At 41.5% G+C, this 20,755-nt stretch overlaps 1 protein-coding gene across 1 annotated transcript in view; it reads right to left on the bottom strand.

Annotated features, from left to right (window-relative positions):
- PTPN14 (protein tyrosine phosphatase, non-receptor type 14) overlaps positions 1-19,507 on the bottom strand; it is a 153,369-nt gene extending 133,862 nt beyond the window's left edge. Inside the window, exons 1-2 of the mRNA XM_006834007.1 lie at positions 19,185-19,507; positions 861-1,030 (exon numbers count right to left, since the gene is read on the bottom strand). Coding sequence (XP_006834070.1) covers positions 861-1,030; positions 19,185-19,358 — 344 coding nt within the window. The 5' untranslated portion in view covers positions 19,359-19,507. The remainder of the gene's footprint in view (positions 1-860; positions 1,031-19,184) is intronic.
- Between the last annotated feature and the right edge of the window lie 1,248 nt (positions 19,508-20,755).

Genomic DNA, 20,755 nt, shown 5'->3' with positions numbered 1-20,755 from the left:
ATGCACGGTATCTAAGTCTATCAGAACTTTAGCAACTCAAGTTGTTGTTGTTAAGTACTGTTGAGTCGGTTCTGACTCATAGTGACCCTATATTGGGTTTCCAAGGAGCATCTGGTGAGTTTGAACCACCAACCTTGCAGTTCTAACTGACCTTGTGGTCCAGTGCTTCATCCCACAGCACCCCACCATGACTCGAAACCCCTCACTTTTAGCTGAATGGAAGGCAGGTGATTTCCAAGGTTGGTCTCCTCTAATGTCCACTGCTTCCAGTTTTCTCTTCTTTAACATAGGCCAGTCAACACCCTTACTTCTCAACATGTTTTGCATCAACTATATTTCCATCTTTAGTTACCAGCCCAATTTTCAAATCCAAAACCATATGGCACACTTTGTGGATATTTTGGAAAGAAGAGTAGATAGAACTGCATTAGGTGCTTATGTTATTATTATTATTCAATCTTAGAATACCTCTTTTATCCACAATCTGTTACGAACACTTCTTTGTTGCTAGACTCAAATTTCCAGCTGGCTCAAGATTATTTTACAAGGAGGGTTCAAAAAGTTCATGGAAAAAAAGAATTAAAAGATAATGGAATTTTTCCATGAACTTCTTAAATTCCCCTCGAATATGTTTCAGGAACCACTGGAGTTAATTAATTCAAATGAAAACTCTAAAGCTGCAAAGCAACCAGTAAATAGTTCCCAACTACCCTACCTTCTTTGTATATATATATTATACACTCACACACACACCTACGTCCCCGGTTCCCCAATCAACCAGCTCATCTATCGTATCTGAAGCCTCACAATTATTCGACACCTTTATACGGAACACAAGAAGGAGAGCGGAATAAACCTACCTTGTGGCTTCCTGCTGCAGCCAGGACACATTTGGCACATAGAACATGACTCCGAAGAAAAGCAGCGGCTCATTAGCAAATTTGTCCAGATGTTTCTTCAGAGGTTTTTCCAACTCCACCCATCGTGCTTGCTGGCTCTTGCTGAGAAACCAAAGGCCAAAGTAGTGTGTCTAGATAAAAGGATGAAATAGCATCAGTTCATGACTTACAAGGAACATCTCAGACCACACAGGAAACAAGGATTCAGAGCCTTATGTCAACTTTGGTTCCCCAGGCCATATACAAGAATCCAGCTTTTACTTTCTAGTTTTGGAACAAATGAAAACACACACACACATACACACACACACACACAAAAAAAAAACTATATTTACACAATACAGTAATCTACAATCATACCCATTACCATATTCATATGTACACTTGTACATATACTTGGATACAGGCTCTACTGAGTCCAATGGTACCTTTGTTGGGTAACGGGGTGTGCAGGGTGTGGTGTGTTGGTTTTTTCTAAGATTGAAAGGCTGACTTTCCCCATGTGCCTTCCAAATGCCTTATGATCTCACATGGAACATGCTGGCAAAGCAAACACAGTTCCTGCACCTGCTACAAAGTAACTTATTACTCAACCACTAAAACCAAGCCTCTGCCAACTGAAGGCTCCCACACTGGAGAATATTTTCATACAGTACAAGATTGTACAGAAAACATAGTCCCTCTTTTTGATCACGAATGACAGCCTTCAGAAAAAACATCACACTCAATCATTTTATTATACATGAACTGCTGTAAATCTCTCCCTCATCTCAGGCTTCAAGAATGGAAGGATCTCCTCTTTGCAGCTGCCATGGAACCTCTGGGGGCTGTTCTTGGAAGATTATGGTGGGATTTGATAGATGAAAGTTGAGATTTTCACCCTTAGAGTCGAAGTCTCAACCAGTTTAGTTGTGAACAGCATGCTAAATGATTGAAATGAGTACTTTTATGTTTCCAATCCCATCTTTCTATTAATTCGTGCTAGGATTTAAGGATTAGTACAACAATCGTCAAAAAACAGATCACTGTGATTAAAGCACTCTTTTATATTTCAATTATAGCCTAGTATCGGTTTACAACACACCTGGAAATGTGCCTTCAAAAGGATCTTTCTATTACAATGTTTAATTTCTAAAGGCATTCTTCTGTCATGTTCCCAAACAGACCAATCCCTGCCACAGCTCTAACCAGTATTTTTAATCCAGTTTTGACTCTGGCTTTATTAGAGAAAACCAGACATGTCCTTGCTTACATAAGACTGCAGACCCAAATGCCTTAAAGGGTATTTTCAAATGGATTTACTTTCAGATGGGAGCAAAGATATGATCAGTTTTCCTCCATGATGCTCCAAAGGGCACATTTACATAAAAAATAAATGCATTTCTCAAGCAGCAAACTGTCAACATGCACAGTCAAGGCCATATTTCTATCAATTTAGACAAACTTGGTTGAGTGAAGCCTGATCCTATCGTTTGCCCCTCAGCTTGAGTGACTCCATTTCAGTTGTTCCCCGATGACAATGATATGAAGAAAATGTGGCTGAGTAGAAAGAAAACGGGCTTTGGAGTCAATTCGTTTCCCAGCTTTTTATAAGGAATTAACCTTCCTTGGCTCTCAGAGCTTTCTCATCTGTAAAATGGGAATGGTAATAATTATCATCTAAAAGGCCGATGGGGTGTAAATGGCATAATGCTCTGCAATCTTGTGTGACTCAGGACCACTACATATATAGTTCTTCCTCCTCCTGCTACTGATAATATTCCTATTACTACCACCACACATATCTGTAAGGTTTTCAAATGACATAATACATTGGACTAAACTTTTGCAAAAGACATTTTGAAAGTGATAAAAGAGGAAAGATGTCACTTTGAGAAATAAAGTGTGCCTGATTCAAACCATAAATTTTCCATCACCTCATGTACATACAAAAGCTGGACAATAAATCAAGAAGACTGAAAAAGAATTGATGCTTCTGAATATTGGCACTGGCAGAGAGTATTGACTATACCAAGGACTGCTAAAAAAAAAAAAAAAAAATGACCAAATCTGTCAAGAAGTCAAGTGAGAATGCTCCTGAGAAGTGAAGCTGGCAAGGTTTCATCTCACATACTTTGAACACGTTATCAGGAGGGGCCAGTCCCTGGTGAAGGATATCATGCTTGGTCAAGTGGAGGGTCAGGAAAAAGAGGAAAACCCTCAACAAAATGACCTGACGCAGTGGCTGCAACAATGGGCTCACACATGAGAATTGTGAGGTTGGCACCAGACCCCGCAGCACTTTTTCTATTGCATATAGCGTTACTGTGAGTTGGAACTGACTCGATGGCACCTTCCATCAACCCCCACCACCATCACTGTCGTCATCACCATCATTGGTAAATGAACACAGACAAGCCTCAAGAATCTGTTTATCAGCATTACTGATATCCCTAGGAACTAGGGAATTAGAAAACAGAGGAAGTAAGTGAGGAAAAAAGAGAGAGAGAGCACGAGCAAAAGGAAAGTTGGAAGACATAAATGACATCAAAATCAATAAGGTCTTATGAAAATCATCATTACAAAGGAATACTAGCCCTAAGATTTTCTTGAGAATTTCATTACAGGTGTTTATGAGACACTAGACCATCAATCTGATTGATGCTAACCTAGGGGATCGAAGAAGCAAGCTTGCTGTTGGTAAATGCCATGCAGCCAATTCTGACTCATAGTAACCCTCCTTGTAGGGTCTCAAAGCACTGGCTGGTGAATGCTTAGCAATCCAGAGCTTATCCTACAGTGCCACACTAGGTCTCCGGCTAACCTTAAAATGAGGGAATCTACAGTACTTAATTTGGAGTCCTGGTGTGGTACTGTGGGTTAATGTGCCAGACTGCAAAGCCGGTGGTTCAAGCTCACCAGCTGCTCTCTGACACCCCATACAGGGTCATTATGGGTCAGAACCGACTCAATGGCATTTAACAACAAGAGTGCTTAATTTACCCATGTAAACTATCACTTAATTCACAATAACAACTTAAAAAGGAAAAAAGAGACACAGGGAGATATGAATGGGGTAAGGAGATAAAGGTAAACAGTGATATATTGTTGTTGTGAAGTGCCGTCGAGTCAGTTCTGACCCATAGCGACCCTGTATAGGGTTTCCAAAGAGTGAATGGTGAGCTTGAACTGCTGACCTTGCAGTTCAAATGGCTCTGCAGTCTGACACATTAACCCACAGTGACAACGTTTTAACAACAGTGTTCTGTGTGTACATACATGGACCTGAGACATAGGCTGAATGGGTGAGGGAGGAACAGTGGGGGATATACATATATATATATATATCCCAGAAGGAGCTCTGGTACCGCAGTGGTTACGAATTGGGCCGTGAACCACAAGGTCAACAGTTCAAAACTACCACCTGCTCCATGGGAGAAAGATGAGGCTTTCTGCTCCTGTAAAGATTTACAGCCTCGGAAACCCTGTACAGCGTCGCTATGAGTCAGAACCAACTCCATGGCACATAACAACAACATATTCCAGAGGATATTTACACATCAATAGTTACCTTTCCTGAAAACAATTATAAATGTGGTGGAGCATACAGCAGACAAAATGATGAGAATTTCCTAAACATTATCGAACTTCCTAGGGCAATGAGTTTATGGGCCTGGGGGCTCAGCACCATAATCTCAGTCATCACATAGTCCACAAATACAACGTTTACACCCTACTTGGGTGGGTAAGCATCTTGGATCTGGAAGGCTCATGAGTGGTCATCTGAGGCACATCTCTCCATGTATGGAAGAAAGAAGAGCGGAAAAGGCTTGGAATCTATTAATCCAAAGGACTAATGGAACATGAGAACATCAGTCTCCATGACTAAGACCAGAAGAACTAGATGGTGCCTGGCCACCTCTACCAACTGCCCTGACAGGGATCACATTAGGGGGTCTTGGGGAGAGTGGGAGAAAATGTGGTGGTAAAAAACAAAAAGCCTCAAAATGATTGAATAATAATAAAAGACTGCAGACTGTAGGAACCTGCGACTGTGGTCCTCAGCCACTTCCCTCAGGTTAAGTGGAAAAGAACTCACCCTCATAGCCTAATTTTCAGTAGATAAGCTTACAGCAGGAGCCAACAGCACTAGTAAGGTATGCTCACCATGGAATGATCAATCACTGAAATTCACAGGGGCAACATTTTCCTAAGGACAAAGTAGAGAAGGGATGGGAAGGTGGGTGGAATGCAAATAGGAACCACAGGGAGGAAGCAGGATAACTGTTGTGGCAGGGAGGGGAATGTAATCTCTGAGATGGAACACAATGTATGACCTGTTGATCTGTACATGATCACGTAAAGTTGATGATCTTGTTTGTAAACCTTTATTCAATTCACAGTAAAAAGATGGACCCGCCCCCCGCCCCCCCTCAAAAAAGATACTTAATTTAATAAATTTGTCTGAAAAGGATCCAAAGCAGTTGTGTACAACACTGAATTCCTCTCTGGAACACTGTGCCATATAAGGGTATTCCACTGTATTCTGAATGGCTTAGAGTCACTCTGTATATAATGAGATAATATACGTAAATTGAAACGTGCCATATGAGTTGTAAATGTTGGAATAGAGTCTTGGTACAAGCATGTGTAGAGAGAGGGGGCAAGCTTCAAAATTGCTAAGTAGAATAATCATGATTGGGCTAATACGTCAGACTGCAAAGTCGTTTGAAATGCAAGGTCGGTGGTTCAAGCTCACCAGCTTTTCGTTGGAAACCCTATACAGGGTCGCTATGGGTCGGAATCGAGTCTACGGACCTTAACAACAACAATTATCTTTTCACTGAAACGTGGTTTTGACATTTGGAGGATTTCTTTTTTTTTTTTTTTGCCCATACTTCACTCAATTTATAACATTCATTCAAATTAGTGTCATTTGTCCTGGTGCAGTGCTGTGGATTAATGTGCTGGACTGCAAAGTTGGTTTGAACCACAAGGTTGATAGTTCAAAGCTCACCAGTCACTTCTTGGAAACCTTATACAGGGTCACTGTGGGTTGGAACCGATTCAACAGCACTTAACAACAACATATAACAAAGGTTTAACAGTACCTGTATGAACATTCTACAATTGCTTAGCAAAAAAATAAAAAAAGTTAAAACTCTGGTGGCACTGGGCTACTAATCATAAGGTCAGCAGTTCAAACCACCAGCTGCTTGAGGGAAAAGATGAGGCTGTCTGCTCCCATACAGATTTACAGTCTTGGAAACCCTATATAGGGTGACTATGACACGGGATGAATTTGATGGCAGTCAGTTTGCTTTATATCTTTTAGGGTGGTGGAGGCTGTGTGCCATGGAGTTGGTTCTGACTCACAGCAACCCTCTACAGGGTATGAGGCTGTAAATCTTTACGAGAGCAGAACATCTCATCTTTCTCCCACGGAACAGCTGGTAGTTTCTAATTGCTGACCTTGCAGTTTGCAGCCTGATTCGTAACCATTATGCTACCAGAACTCCTATCTTTTAAGGTAGCATTTTGTGGTTCCTACCCACCTATCCAAATCAACCAGATTTGATTCCTCCTCCTCCACCGCCCCCATGCACATCACACATGTACACACACAAAAAAGGAGGATGATTAGAGACCAGAGAAATCATAGTTGGTACTAATAGTCTCAAGGCATAATAAATATAGTAGTTGTTGTTAGGTACCATGGAATCAGCTCTGACTCATAGCGACCCCTATACACAACCAAAGGAAACACAGCCCAGTCCAATGTCATCCTCACAAGTTTTATTACATTTGAACCCATTGCTGTTGCCACTGTGTCAATCCATGTCTTCAGGATGTGCCTTAATTTTTTGGTGAACCTCCACTTTCCAAGAACAATGTCTTTCTTCAGAGACTAGTTCCTCCTGATAGTATGCCCCAAGTTGTGAGAGACAAAGTCTCACCATCTTGGTTTCTGATTCCTACACGGATTGGTTTGTCCTTTTGGAAGTCTATGATACTTTTAACATTCTTCACCAACAATGTAATTCAAAGGCATGGATTCTTCTGCTGTCTTCCAAAGTAAACCACATCTAATGAAAAAAGCTAACTCGGGCCATACAATGTTTTGTTGTTGCACTAGAGCATTTCCCAGAAGGCAAGGGGTGTTTTCAGATGGCTCACCGTTCATTTATCTGATGAAATAATTACATGACTTCTTGAGAAATGGTGTTTCTAATGGACAGTAGAATCAGGGGAGGCAGGTGACCTGGAGGAGGGCATAGTTTCTATCTACTCATTGCCAGGACTTCCTAAAGTGCTATATTCATTCATCTAGTATAAAGTTCATTGACTTAAGAGTCCCATAATACTGTTTTTGGAAACTATGCTCAAAATAACTTTCTCCTTTCTCATCCTACTTGCCTCTTTCTTCTGCCAGCTTTAAATCTATTCTGCAATACTCAACAGAGAAGACCTGGTAGCATAGTGGGTACACACTGGGCTGTTAACTAAAAGGCCAGCAATTCAAACCTACCAGCTGCTCTGAGGGAGAAAGATGAGGCTTTCTGCTCCTGTAAGTTTTACAGCCTTGGAAACCCTGTACAGGGTCACTATGAGTCGGAGCCTACTCCACGGCACATGAAAACCACCACCACCACTACCAGCAGTAGAGAACACAGACCTGCCTCAAAGCTCTTAAGTTTGCTTAACTCCAGTTTACAGTGCAACATAAGGTTCATTCTTGCTGTGTCTCTTGTGGGGCTCACAGGAAATGGAAACAGGGCCTAAACTCTCACTTAAACTAACATGCTCACCAATCAACTTCCTGCATATTACCTGAGGGGCTATTAATCCCATCAGCCCCAGCTGAGACCACACCAGGCCTATCCAGGACACAGTTGCCAATTTAAACTCTACCTCAATTTTGCTAAACATTGCCACATGATTGAGGAAAATGTGGTGGATGATTTCAAATAGAAACCACCTCCACCGTGACCAGATTCCATTTTATTGCCTGGGTAAATACCTGAAACATTTGCATTGTTTATGCCTTATCACCAAACTAAAGGCAAGTCCATCTAACCCTTACAATGCCTCTGGGTAATGGTATATATCCTCTTTTATTTCTCTCGTTTTCTAGAGAAAACTTAGAGCACTAGTACCATGCAACAAGTTTATTTCAAGGATGATTAAAAAAAAGACAAAAGAACCAGTTCTCAGGGAGAGGAAGCACACCCCTGGAGTACTTACTAAACATACACTACTTTTACAAAACAAAGAGAGGAGCCAGGTTATGCTAAAATGCCATTGTCCTGAGACAAGTCTCCTATTTATTTGGTTTGGGATCTTGGATTTTAACAAGGAAACGTAAATGTATGCAGACACTCAAAAATCTGCCAGTTTCCTCAGTTGGAAGATGTGTATGTGAATATTTTAGTGGCAAACTAAGATCTACCTTTTGGTATCATGAGAAGATTCTAGTGAATAAAAGGCCTTTTAAAAATGGGGTGGTTGTGATTTCTTCATTCAGTTATTTGTAAAGAGGTGGTGCTACTTGTCACATTAACAGGGAAGGCTTTCTGAGGGTTTTGTTTTTCCAGTTAGGTGACCAATGACACAGCTTTGGTGCTATTTGCAAAAGTCACAGATGCAGTCTGGGCAGTTATTAAGGACTAAACCCATGATCTTATCTAAAGCATTTGGAAGGCCTAATCATCCAGAAGAGAAAGTTTATAATAATACCTCATGTTAGGATGTCATAAGCCTCCTGTCTTGCCCAGGATTTCAGTTGTAAATTAAGAAACATAGTTGGTATGCCTTCACATTAAACATACAGGAATTGCCTACAAGCCTGAAAAATCTCACCGTGGCATGGAAAATACTTCAGAAAGAAGACTAAAAGCAGTCTCTAACACAACACTACATGCAATTACACTTCAAAGGCTTTAAAATATAAAACACTGTACATCAGGTGAATACCTATATGAAAAAAGCAATTAACACACACATAAAAAAAACCTGTGTGCAATCAACCTGGACTCTGGGTAGGTCTGGGATTTCTATATCTGACACATCTATAATCAACAATTGCACCACCTTCACTTTCCTATCCGACCGCTTCAAAAAAGTACTAGAAAAGAAATGGCAGAACAACACAGACTAGGAAGCACATCTCATAGCCATGAAAAGACTATCTTCTGGGGTAGCAGGAATCATGCAGAAGAGACAAAAAGAAGGAGGCTTACAAGGCAGGACTGGGAAGTTATGGCACCTAAATTCTCTATACCTAGAAAAAGAAGACCCTGGTGCCAACCAGTGTCTTATTGTTGCAATCAGTGCCGTCAAGTGGGTTTCGACTCATAATGACCCTATGTAGGGTTTCCTAGGAGAGGCTGGTGAGTTTGCTGACCCTACAGTTTAAACCAACCTTGCGGTCCAGTGGTTTATCCCACAGTGCCATATCAGGACTCCAATTTACCGTATAGGACTGATTTAACTAACAGGATTTCACATGAAGATTTCTACAAAGGCAAAAAGTAAAACAAAATTCTGCGGCCAGATTTCTCCCAGCACTCTACCTTTCAGCAATTCCCTATCAATGCTGACTATTTAAATCTCTGCAAATGCAAACGTAGATTGATATGGTCAAACACAGTAAAACTGCACAATGATCTTCAGGGCCAGGAAATGAGGTGTCTGATTTCATCAGATTCCCAAAATCACACATAAATTACCAGCTGCTAAGAAACAGCATGGAGTCCTGTAAGTTAACACACATGTGGCCCTGTGTGGGCTAACGTGCTGAACTTCTAAGTCAGTTTGAACCACAAAGTCGTGGTTCCAGCTCACCTTGCTCCTTGGAAACCCTATACATGGTCACTATGAGTCGGAACTGACTCAACAGCACTTAACAACAACAACAACCATGTGATGAACTGGCGCTGGACTGCAAAGTTGGTTTGAACTGCAAGGTCCATGGTTCAAGTTCATCAGCAACAACAAGAGATAGCAAAAAAATCAAACTACAACAACATCCTTAATGCAAGTTAACTTGGCGTAGATGATACGAAAAGCTTTTTAAGGGTCTGTATGTTTATAACCTCTCATCATTTCTAAAAGAACAAAATGCAGGTTTCTAGTGTAACTTCAACTTTTGAGTAAATCAACTTCTAGAGATGATGAAAATACAAACTTGCAAAAGAAAAGGGGGGAAATTTAAAGAATCAACACCTTTTCTACGTAATGATGATTCTTATTACTGAAAGATTTTTCTTTAGATGGCTTTAAAACCCTAGGCTCTTCATCTAGCCAGAGGAGAGGCCCAAGAGTTACTAAAGACATCTTTCATCAGAGAGGTGGATTTCTCAATACAGCAGCTCTCTGCCTAGGTTTGAGATTAGCTGTGAGGAACATCTCAAGTAACTGTATTAAATGACTTAACTCTCCTCCATTGACCACCACCCACCACCACCACCCCGCCCCCCACTCCCGAGTTATGGGGTTTAGTAGGGAAGTTAACAGATTACAATTTGGGGTCAGAAATGCTCAGGGCACAGTTGTTCCAGTAAGCTGCTGATAAATACCCACAGGACACACCACTCCACCGTAAACCTCAGCATTCTCCATCAGCAAACCTAGTCCACACTAAGTGCCTGGGGCATCTCACCCTACAAGCAAGCTTTACTTGCTCTGTGGGCTGGGAAGTCCACTAATCTGTCTCAGACTCTGGTTCTTTTTTCTTCTGCTGCTGCTCTTCTGCCAGTCTTCTGGCATCACAGATTTATTGTCTCTGGGTCGAGGAGGTTCAATGTGCAGAGACCTTAGGATCCAAAGGATGTATTCCACCCCTGGCTCTTCTTCTTTGAGAGCAATGAGATTCCCCCACTACTGTTTCTGCGATGGCTCAATTTATACCCATGCTAGAGGTTTCAAGATTTTATTATTACAATGACTTCGGCTAACATCCACAGCTGAATCAGGTTATTCTATCAAGAATCTTCTCCCACCTTCTCTTACCCAGACCCAGCAGAATAGATTCTTTGTTTGGTGAGTGTTACACACTATGGCTAAAAGAGACGCTACACAATTCACTACACCACGCACAGTATACTATGAGTAATTGCATAAAGTATAAACTATGCTGCTAGCTCTTCCATTCACAAAGCACTACATAATAACAAATACCCGTCACCATCAGTGGCTGGTCAGATCATTTCTTTCAAAGCCAATCAGTGATTGGTCACTGGGCATCTGGCATTTAGTTCCCACACAAATGCAAAGTGTGTAATTGGGTTGCCTCCTCATTACCCTAGGATAAACCCACATAACAGTTTACAAAAATGGATAATTGAAAGACAGAATTGGTTAACAAAGACAGAAGAAGAGAAACAAAAAAAAAGTAGTAACTTTAGCAGTAAAATTCAAAATGAACTTAACCAGAGTTATGGTGTTAAGTGCCATCAAGTTGGTTCTGACACACAGCAGCAACCCCTGTATAGAGTTTCTGAGGAGCAGCTGGTGGGTTTGAACCACCAATCTTGTGGTCTAGTGCATATTCTACAGCACCACACCAAGACTCTTTTGTAATTGGAGTAACAGAAGAAGTAAATGACTATTGGCATGCTAACCTGTTGCTATTCTTTATACGTTAGACATGTAGCCAGAGGAATGTAGCAGAAGCAAACTTATCAACTTATGAAAAAAGCAAAAAGATGAAGTGATGATGTCAAATAACTTCACACTTGAGGAACGCTCATAAATATTTCCACAACATTGAAATACAACTAACTATTCACCAAGACAAAGAAAAGCTGCTGGCTTATAGCATAGAATACAACCCTGTTCAAAACTACTTTTGATAAGTTTTCTTTCTTAATAATTATCGAGTTTTGAGTAAAAGCTTACACAGCGAATTTGGTTCCCATTTAATAATTTCTAAAAACACTGTTCAGTGACATCGGTTATGTTTTCCATTGTGGCCACATTTTCATTATTTCTGTTCTTGTTCTATTTCCATTGTGCTTGCTTGCCTGCCTGCCTACCCCTGACCTTGCCTGAACCCTGAGACTCCTGATCAGCTTTAACAAAGAACTAAAGTAGCTTCATTCTCGATGTTTCAAATGTTTTAAACGATAGTATACCAAATAAAAAAATTAATATCATTAGTTTTTCATTTCCTTATTTATTTATGATTGCCTTCTCCATGTGTTTTTAAACTAACAGTAGATCTAAGATCATCTGTACAAGGAAATCGTTCTTGCATATTCTTAATTCTATCCAAAGTTTATTACTGCATTAAGATGGCCCTTATCTTTTCTGAAACAGCTCAGTAAGAATATAAAGTTAACCACATAAAGTTTTTCCAGTTGCTGCATAAAACACACACACACACACACACACACACACACAAACGACTCTTCCTAGCCCCCCATCAGGTTAAATTAATTTTAATATATATTATTTAAAGCAAGGTGCCCTGTTGGTGCTATAGGATAGGCAATGGACTGCTAACCACAAGGGTGGTGGTTCAAATCCACCAGTCACTCCAAGGAAGGAAAGATGAGGCTGTCTGCTCCTGTAGAGGAATTCTGGTAGCGTAGTGGTTTCAAATCGGGCTGTGAACCTTAAGGTCAGCAGTTTGAAACTACCAGCTGTTCCGAGGGAGAAAGATGAGGCTTTCTGCTCCCGTAGACATTTACAGCCTCGCAAACCCTGTACAGGTCACTATGAGTCGGAACCGACTCCACGGAACATAACAACAACAACAACAAAGTCTACATAGTGTCACTGTGAGCTGGAATTGATGCAATGGTAGTGAATTTCATTTGGTTTATTATTTAAAACAATGTATTTCAAATACGAGAGCAGCAAAAAGTATTGCTACCAAAATCACAGAAACCTTTATTAAATAAATGTATCAAAATGTGAAGCTGTTGTTTCTTGACATATCCTCCATCTAGGTCTATACACGACGGAAGGCAGTGTTTCCATGCTCAATCCACATAGGGTTTGTCACACTAAATGTTCAAAACTGGAAGAGTATTTGACACTTTCTGCATGTCTCAGTTGAAACTAGCCACACTGCACGTGCTGAAATGCCATATATGACTAACAGTTAATACCAGTTGCAGTCTAATTGGTTCCTACTCTAGGGAATCCCCATGTGTTTCAGAGTTAAACTTTTCTACATATGGTTTAACATGGCTGTGACTTTTCAGAGCAGATATCCAGGGCCTTTCTTCCAAGGTGCATCTGGGTGGGTTCAAACTGCCAAATTTTCAGTTAAAAATCCATCTGTGCCACCCAGAGACTCTAAAATGTCACTGTCCTGGGAGAGGCTTCCTGGTTATTACACTCTTAATAACTGTTCAAGGAATTCAAAGGCTGGCTATTTGGGCTCAGTATAGGAACATCGTTTTTAATATCTGAAACCATATAACAATGGAACAAGGAGACTTATATACAGGGAGAATTCCAGTCTCTGCGAGTGCTGTTGCACTGTCTGGAGCCTGCATAATTTGTAGACAAGGTGACCATACTGAGTATTAACATGTGCCAGGCATGCAATACTGCTCCAGTTTTGCAAAACCGTGCTTATTTCATCCTTCCAACAACCTCCCCATTTCACAGATAGGAAAAGTGAGGCACAGGACAGTTGACTCACTACTCAAGATTACATCATTAATAAAAGGTAGGCCTAAGATTCAAATTCAGGAACCAGGATGGGCAGACTTCGTCTCTCATACTTTGGACATACTATCAGGAGGGACCAGTCCCTGGAGAAAGACATCATGCTTGGTAAAGTGGAGGGTCAGTGAAAAAGAGGAAGACCCCCAATGAGATGGATCAGCCCAGTGGCAGCAGCAATGGGCTCAAGCATAGAAAGAAACGTGAGGTTGGCATAGGACCGGGCAGTGTTTCATTCTGTTGTGCATGAGGTTGCTAGAAATCAACACTGACTCAACAGCATCTAACAACAAGAGGTAGGACCAGGATTCAAATTCAGCCAATTTAGTTCAAGCTCACAATCCTAACCACGAAACTCTGCTGCCTCTGAAGGTTTGTTTTTGTTTTTTTTGGTATGTGTGTGTGTTTTAATTGTGGTAAACATATATATATAGCAAACCATTTGCCATTTCAATATTCCTCTCATGTACAATTCGGTGACATAATTATGCTTATAATAGTTTTCAAACATCATCTAAAGTACTTACATTTTAAATATGAGAGTACATTATAAGGCAATATTTTAACCTATTTCTTGTTTTGACCTAGATGAATGATTCTTAAACTGTGCTGAGCAGTGTGTGGAGCATAAGAAGATGTTATTGTTATTAAGTGCTGTCGAGTTGGTTCTGACCCATAGCGACCCTGTGTACAGTTTTCAAGGACCATCTGGTTAGTCTGAACCACCGACCTTGCAGTTCAAACCAACTTTGCAGTACAGCGAAAATGGGACTCCACATAGCCTGTCTCCTCTGCTGAGCACCAGCAAAGATTTCATTAGGGGGAAAGAGAAAGTGGTTACTCTACAGAGACAGGTACTTGGTGAACTAAACAGTCAGCATTGTGTTTTTTTGAGCCTTCTGTACCTCTTGAATCTCTTCCTTAAAAGCATCTCTGGCGAGAGATTCACCGTTATTTTTTTTACTGAGCTTTAAAACAAAATTCTTAAGGTTGTTTCCTAAGAAATTCATTTTATTTCTTCTGGCCAGACCACTACTAATTCCACCTTAACTATCTGTCTTGCCATTCATCCTTCTAGCCCCCATTCTTTTCTGCTAAGGGATTCTTTCCCCAAAAAAGTCAGCCGTAAGCATGTCACACTTCTTGAAATCCTTTGAGGGCTTTCTATCTCATTGTTGTTGTTAATTGCCATGTTGTTGTTGCTAAGTGCCATCGAGTAGAGTCCGACTCATAGCGCCCCTCTATAGGGTTTCTGAGGAGCTGCTGGTGAGTTTGAACCACCAACCTTGCACTTCAAATAGCTTTGCAGTCTGACACATTAACCCACAGCGCCACACCAGGACTTTTCCCCAAAGCCATTAAAAAGACTATTTAAATGAAGGCTACAGTAGTTACAATAGGCTTTACACACTTAAAAGGAGCCCTTGATGGCACTGTAGGTTATGCACTGGACTGCTAACCACAAGGTTAGTGAATCAAATCCATGAGCAGCTCTACACAGGATAAAAATGAAGCCTTCTGCTCCCATAAAGATCGGCAGTCTTGGTAACCTATGTAGGGTTGCTATGAGTCAAAATCGACTTGCGTTTCGGTGGAAAACACACTTGCAAAAAAACCCACAAGCTATAGAATTTATGAGAATGTATCCCAAAACCTTTACGATGGCACCTTTTCCCCTACTGAGGCTCTTTAAGAACTAGAGTGGAGACTCAAACCCTTAACTGTAAGTCGACTCTGACTCATGGTGACTTTGTAGGAAAGAGCAGAACTACCCCATAGGGTATCCAAGGCTGTCATCTTTACAGAAGTTATTGTTGTTGTTGTTAGGTGCCACTTCACAAACTTGTTACATGAATTAAATGAGATAATGGTAGAAAAAGTACCAATACAGTATGTGTTCCATTAAAAGATGGTGAGTCTTTTAATTATTCTTTGTAAGACTTTTTAAGAAACACTGTCCTACAAGATGTCTGCAAGCCAAACACAGCAAGCCCTTCAAAACACCTTTCCACCCTCAACCCTGAGCGTGCCTTGTAGCCCCCTCTACACACACAGAGGGATGCAAACTGAACTTTGCCCTGCCCTTAAAGTTCCATGCTTTTCCTTTTTCTATGTCTCAGTCCCAGCTATTCCCTTTGCTTTGTTTCTTGTTTCTACTAGTCTCTAAACTCTAGGTCTACTGGGAACAGTAAATCTGTCACATTCATCTTCGTGTCAGCCAGCACTTGCTAACCATCTGAACCAGGTCTGGGCCCTTCTGAATGCCATTTAAAGAACTGACACTTCAGTGCACTGAAATGTCAATGAGACTCTCAAAAGTCCACCATACCTCCTATTTTAATTCCCTATTATGAACCTCCCTCTTAAGGATACACATAGACTACAGATTACTTCTAATGACAAGGCCAAATAGCACCAGAATTTGGCTCCAAGCCTTCATAACAATTAAACTTGCTGTTAGATTTTTCATTCATTTTCACTTCCTCCTCCTAAAACACCATTGACTCCACCTGGGAAAATGACACAAATACAATGTCAAAGTCTGAGAAGAGGTGTCTCTGTGTCCACCCCTCTTGTTGGTGGAGGCTGCACCCTTCTCAAGGTGTGTGTGTATGCAAAGGAAGAATAGAGTGTTAGATTACTATACTTTATCCTTTAATTCAGGAGTGTCGGTAAGACTGATACACAAAAGATCGAGCATGCCCTCCGTATTATCTGTCACCCAATGAAAGCATACCATTCAAAAAGAAAGTGATTTGCTCTAATGTGGACACACCCGTTTAGGGCATGTCAAAATAAAGCAAGCTTAAATGCCACCACACCTCCACGCTGGACAATCAATCACACCACAACACAGCCTTGCGAGCTGAATATGGATTTCACTGGCTTATCCTTTGTGGCAGTGCAGTGTGGAACAGTCCAGGGTTGCTCGTTGCCGTCTCTTTAAGGGAAGCAAACAATATACTGCTGACAGGTGCAGATACCCCTCCCCATGCACCTCACACTCTAGCGCTACCTGGTGATTTGCAGGAATGTCTTCTCAGGCCCTCATAGAGGCCAGTTAACTCTTTGCAACTCCAGTTTGCTGTAATGATGATGTCCTTACTCCTTCTCCACCTCCTAAACTCCTATATGTCCGGCAAGACCCAGTTCAGAGAAGGCAGGCTCTGCTGATCTTTCACTGAAGTTTCCTCTCCTCCTGCCCGGGGTGGGTTCCAGTGTTCAGCAGGCCTTCCCTGCCTTCTATTTCTGCAGAAACCACACTCTATATTCCTTGCTGATTTAAATGTCACATCCCTATTCATCCATGCAGTCTTAAAGATTACTAGTCTTAGTGTCCCTAAAGTCTTATAATATAATAAGGTATGGGGTAATGCAGCTGCTTAGTATTTTCTTCAATTCGAAATGAATGTTCTTCTAAGACTTTTAAGATTTTACAATCCTAAGTCATCACACTAAGCATTTTCCATAGAGCACCTCTTAATATTTAGGTATTATTATGCCCACTTCACAGATGGGAAGACTGACAATGGAGACGCTCAAGAACATTTCCGTGATTCTCCTGGTAAGTGGCAGGATCATTTAAACTCAAGTCTGAGTCTCACATGATACTGCTTCACAGGAGCTCTGCTAGTGTACTGGTTATGAGTCAGGCTGCTAACCTCACATCAGCAGTTCGAAACTACCAACAGTTCCACAGGAGAAAGATGAGGCTTTCTGCTTCTGTAAAGATTTATAGCCTCAGAAACCCTATATAGGGTTGCTATGAGTCAGAACCAACTCCATGGCACATAACCAACACCACTATACTGCTTCACCACTCGCTCCTTGGAAACCCTGTTATACAGGGTCAGTATGAGTCAGAACTGACTCTGAGGCATTGAACAATAAGAACACACTGCTTCCCAGTGTATCCTGAAGTTACTCTAACTTGAATTAGCGGAAATATTCAAAAGTAAAATTGCTGCATGTCATTTTAAAGTCGTTAATTAAGAAAATTTAGAAGAATTTACATCAGTCTCTTGCCCACGCAATCTACAGCACTGATTTTCTTTATGCCCCATGCATGTACTTCAATACATGTGACCATCCCTGGGTGTTGCAAATGGTTAATAATGCATATGGCTACGAATGGAAAGACTAGAGGTTCAAGCCCACCCAGAGGTGTCTCCAGAGATGACCCAGCGATCTCATTAAAAAAAAAAAAAAAGTCAGTCACTGGAAATACTGTGGAACATCATTCTCCTCTGACACACATGACATCACCATGAGTGGGCATCAGCTAGATGGTAACTGGGTAATAATACATCACTTAGAAGCAAAAGAGAAACAGACGGCTACCTGAAAGTAAGTTCAGAACATCTAACACGCTGATTCTATTTCATCAGCTATCAAGGTGTGTCTGCCTGCTGAGGAGGACAGTCTCCTGCACAGGAGAATATTCAAGGGAAGATTTCACCACTAAAAGTTAAGTATAAACAGAGAGAACAGCAGGAGACAGGAGTGTTCCAGGTAAAACAATTCCCTAGAGGACAGCAAGCAAGGGCAGACCTTCAATAACCATAACTACTTTGTGCAAGTGGAAGGAGGATGGCACGTGAGGGATGGGAGGAGAGACTCAACGTGACCATTTGTGACAAGCACCATCAACCCTTTTCTCTGTCACCCTCTGATTTATTGGGCAATGCAGAGACAACATTTCTTGCCTTTAGGATAGCATGGATCTCAGGGGACTTGTAGATGTGTCAGTATCTACAACCATTCTACTGTACCACCTTACTCCACTAGCAAATAGGTCATGTAGCTCTCAAGAAGCAAACAGGCAAATGTGGATTTCTCACCAGCATCCCTTCTACTGAGTGTCTATCAGACTGGGAAAAGCAAGGTTTGCTTACTATACAGGACACACTGCCCTAAGAGTCTTTTCTAAAGAGTGTTAACGTGATCATCTAAATGTTAAATGTTCAAGTGTGTAAATGTTGATCACTGGTCAACACTCTGTTTATTTGAAGTCACAAAGAGGGATTCATGAACCCTACAGAGAAAGCATGAGCCTTGAAGGACCTTAAAGGGTGCAAAACCCCCTTTTCACAAGTTCCCACAAAAAGCCTGACTGGTCACACTTACTCCAAAAGCTTTTTCTCTGCTTTTCCTTCTGAAGAGGAAAATATAGTCACAAATAAACAAAAATAAATCAGCTGCATCCATCCTGTATGTGGGAGTTTTTCTCCTTGACAAGCAGCCACATGCCACGTCACCAGCTACTCGTGATTGTTTTAAAAGAGAGCAAATGGCTCTGGTGGGGACAAGTCTCTCATTTTCTACTCCTCCATACCCTCCCCACCAACTGAAACAGAAGGGACACCACCATCCAGGACAAGCTCTAAGCGGTGTCCTTACTGCTCACAACATCAGGGCAGGTTCTCCTGATGCACAGAGCAAGCCCATGCTAAGAATAACAGGTTTTTTATAAACGCATTCCTTGGGCTGGAAAACAAGGCAGGTGCCAAGAGACAGATGGTCGGTTCCTTCAGCAAGTTCTCCCTCGAACAACTCTCCCCCCACAAACGCACGCGCGCGCGTGCGCACACACACACACACACACACACACACACACATTCTTACCTCCCGCAGCTCCAGCCTCTGAGCCACAGCCTCCAGGCATTCCTGGCCTGTGCTTTCCACTGACAGTGTGCACTCAATCACATTGCTGTCCAACAGGCGGATCCGGGTGACAAAGCAGTTCTTGCTGAGGACATTGTAGCGTCGGGTCCGGCGGAGCTTCAGACCGAAAGGCATGGCTCTGTGGTCCTGGGACGCCGCCTTGCTGGCTTGGTGCACACGCCCCGGAGATGTCCTTAGCAGTTTCGTGACTGGGTGAGGCCAGTACCGACTATACTCCAGGTATGGAAAAAGGTATCCATGCCCGGTGTGGTACTCTGGAATACAGCTGCAAATGGAAAATAAGTGGCACAGTCATTAGCTGGAAGAGAAGCTGTGGACGGGATAGCACCTACCCACATACAAACACACATACAAGCACACACACCCTAACTGATGAGTATCAGATCGAAGAAGCAGCATGCTCCAGCTTCTAAGAGTCTGGGCAGAACCCAGGCACTTAATTATTTTACACAGGTGATATGATAAAATCTACATTCCAGTGAGGAAACTGACATTCACAGAGAGGAAGAACTTACCAAGGGAGTAGAAAGTAAATGGTAATGGTAGAATTCAAAACCAATGCCTATCCAATATCTGTGCAATTTTCACTGTACAGCCCTATGTGCTTTAAAGAAGAAACAAAATTGTCATCTGTATTTTACAGATGAAAAAAATTAAGGCTGAATGATATAAATAGCTCACTGAACCTGAACTTAAAAGGGTTTCTGATGCCTCCTCACTTGTTGGACACTATCTCTTTAGTTTTATGAACTTTCTATTCTTTAAAGTTTTGATTCTTAGTAAACTTCTATTAACATGAGTTTACTACTATTACTAGTATACTGTCATCAAGTCTATTATGACTCACAGAGACCAGGTAGGATAGAGTAGACTTGCTTCCTAGGGTTTCCGATGCTGTAAATCTTGACAGTGGCAAAATACATTATCTTTCTCCTGCAGAGTTGCTGGGGGGTTTGAACTGCCAACCTTGTGGTTAATAGCCCAGTGCTTAACCCACTATGCCACCAGGGCTCCGAACATTAGCACAGATAAAACAGAAGAATGCATTCGTCAGCTACTTTTCACTTTAAAAAAATAAATTTTTTTTAATATATGAATTTGTTAATGCTTTTAAAACCTCTATTTCTTGTCCTTTTTTGTTGTTGCTGTTGTTGAGCAAGTATTTAGACAGATATAGGGCATTTAGATAGACAGTTACCCTTATTTTGTTTCTTTACAGAACGCTTGATGCAAAAGCCCTATGGCCAAATCACAGATAATTGAACTAATAACAAGATTTACTGACAGACCGATGTCCCATCAAAGGAAAGGGATGATAGTATTGCCAGGGACAGCACAAGGGATGTGTGTGTGTGTTTGTGTGGGCTCCCCCCACTCCCACCCCCACACACACAAACACACAAGAACAAGAGCAGCAGCTTTACCTGCTCCACCCTGAGTCAGCAATGCTATCAAGGGAGGCTCCCTATGTGTGTCTTTCAAAGAACCCTGAACTGTCTGTCCAGACAACT

This window comes from Chrysochloris asiatica, unplaced genomic scaffold (genome assembly GCF_000296735.1).
Source record: "Chrysochloris asiatica unplaced genomic scaffold, ChrAsi1.0 scaffold00009, whole genome shotgun sequence".
Taxonomy (NCBI): domain Eukaryota; kingdom Metazoa; phylum Chordata; class Mammalia; order Afrosoricida; family Chrysochloridae; genus Chrysochloris; species Chrysochloris asiatica.
Note: the sequence above shows the minus strand (reverse complement) of the source record. Positions and strands in the feature narration are given on the sequence as shown.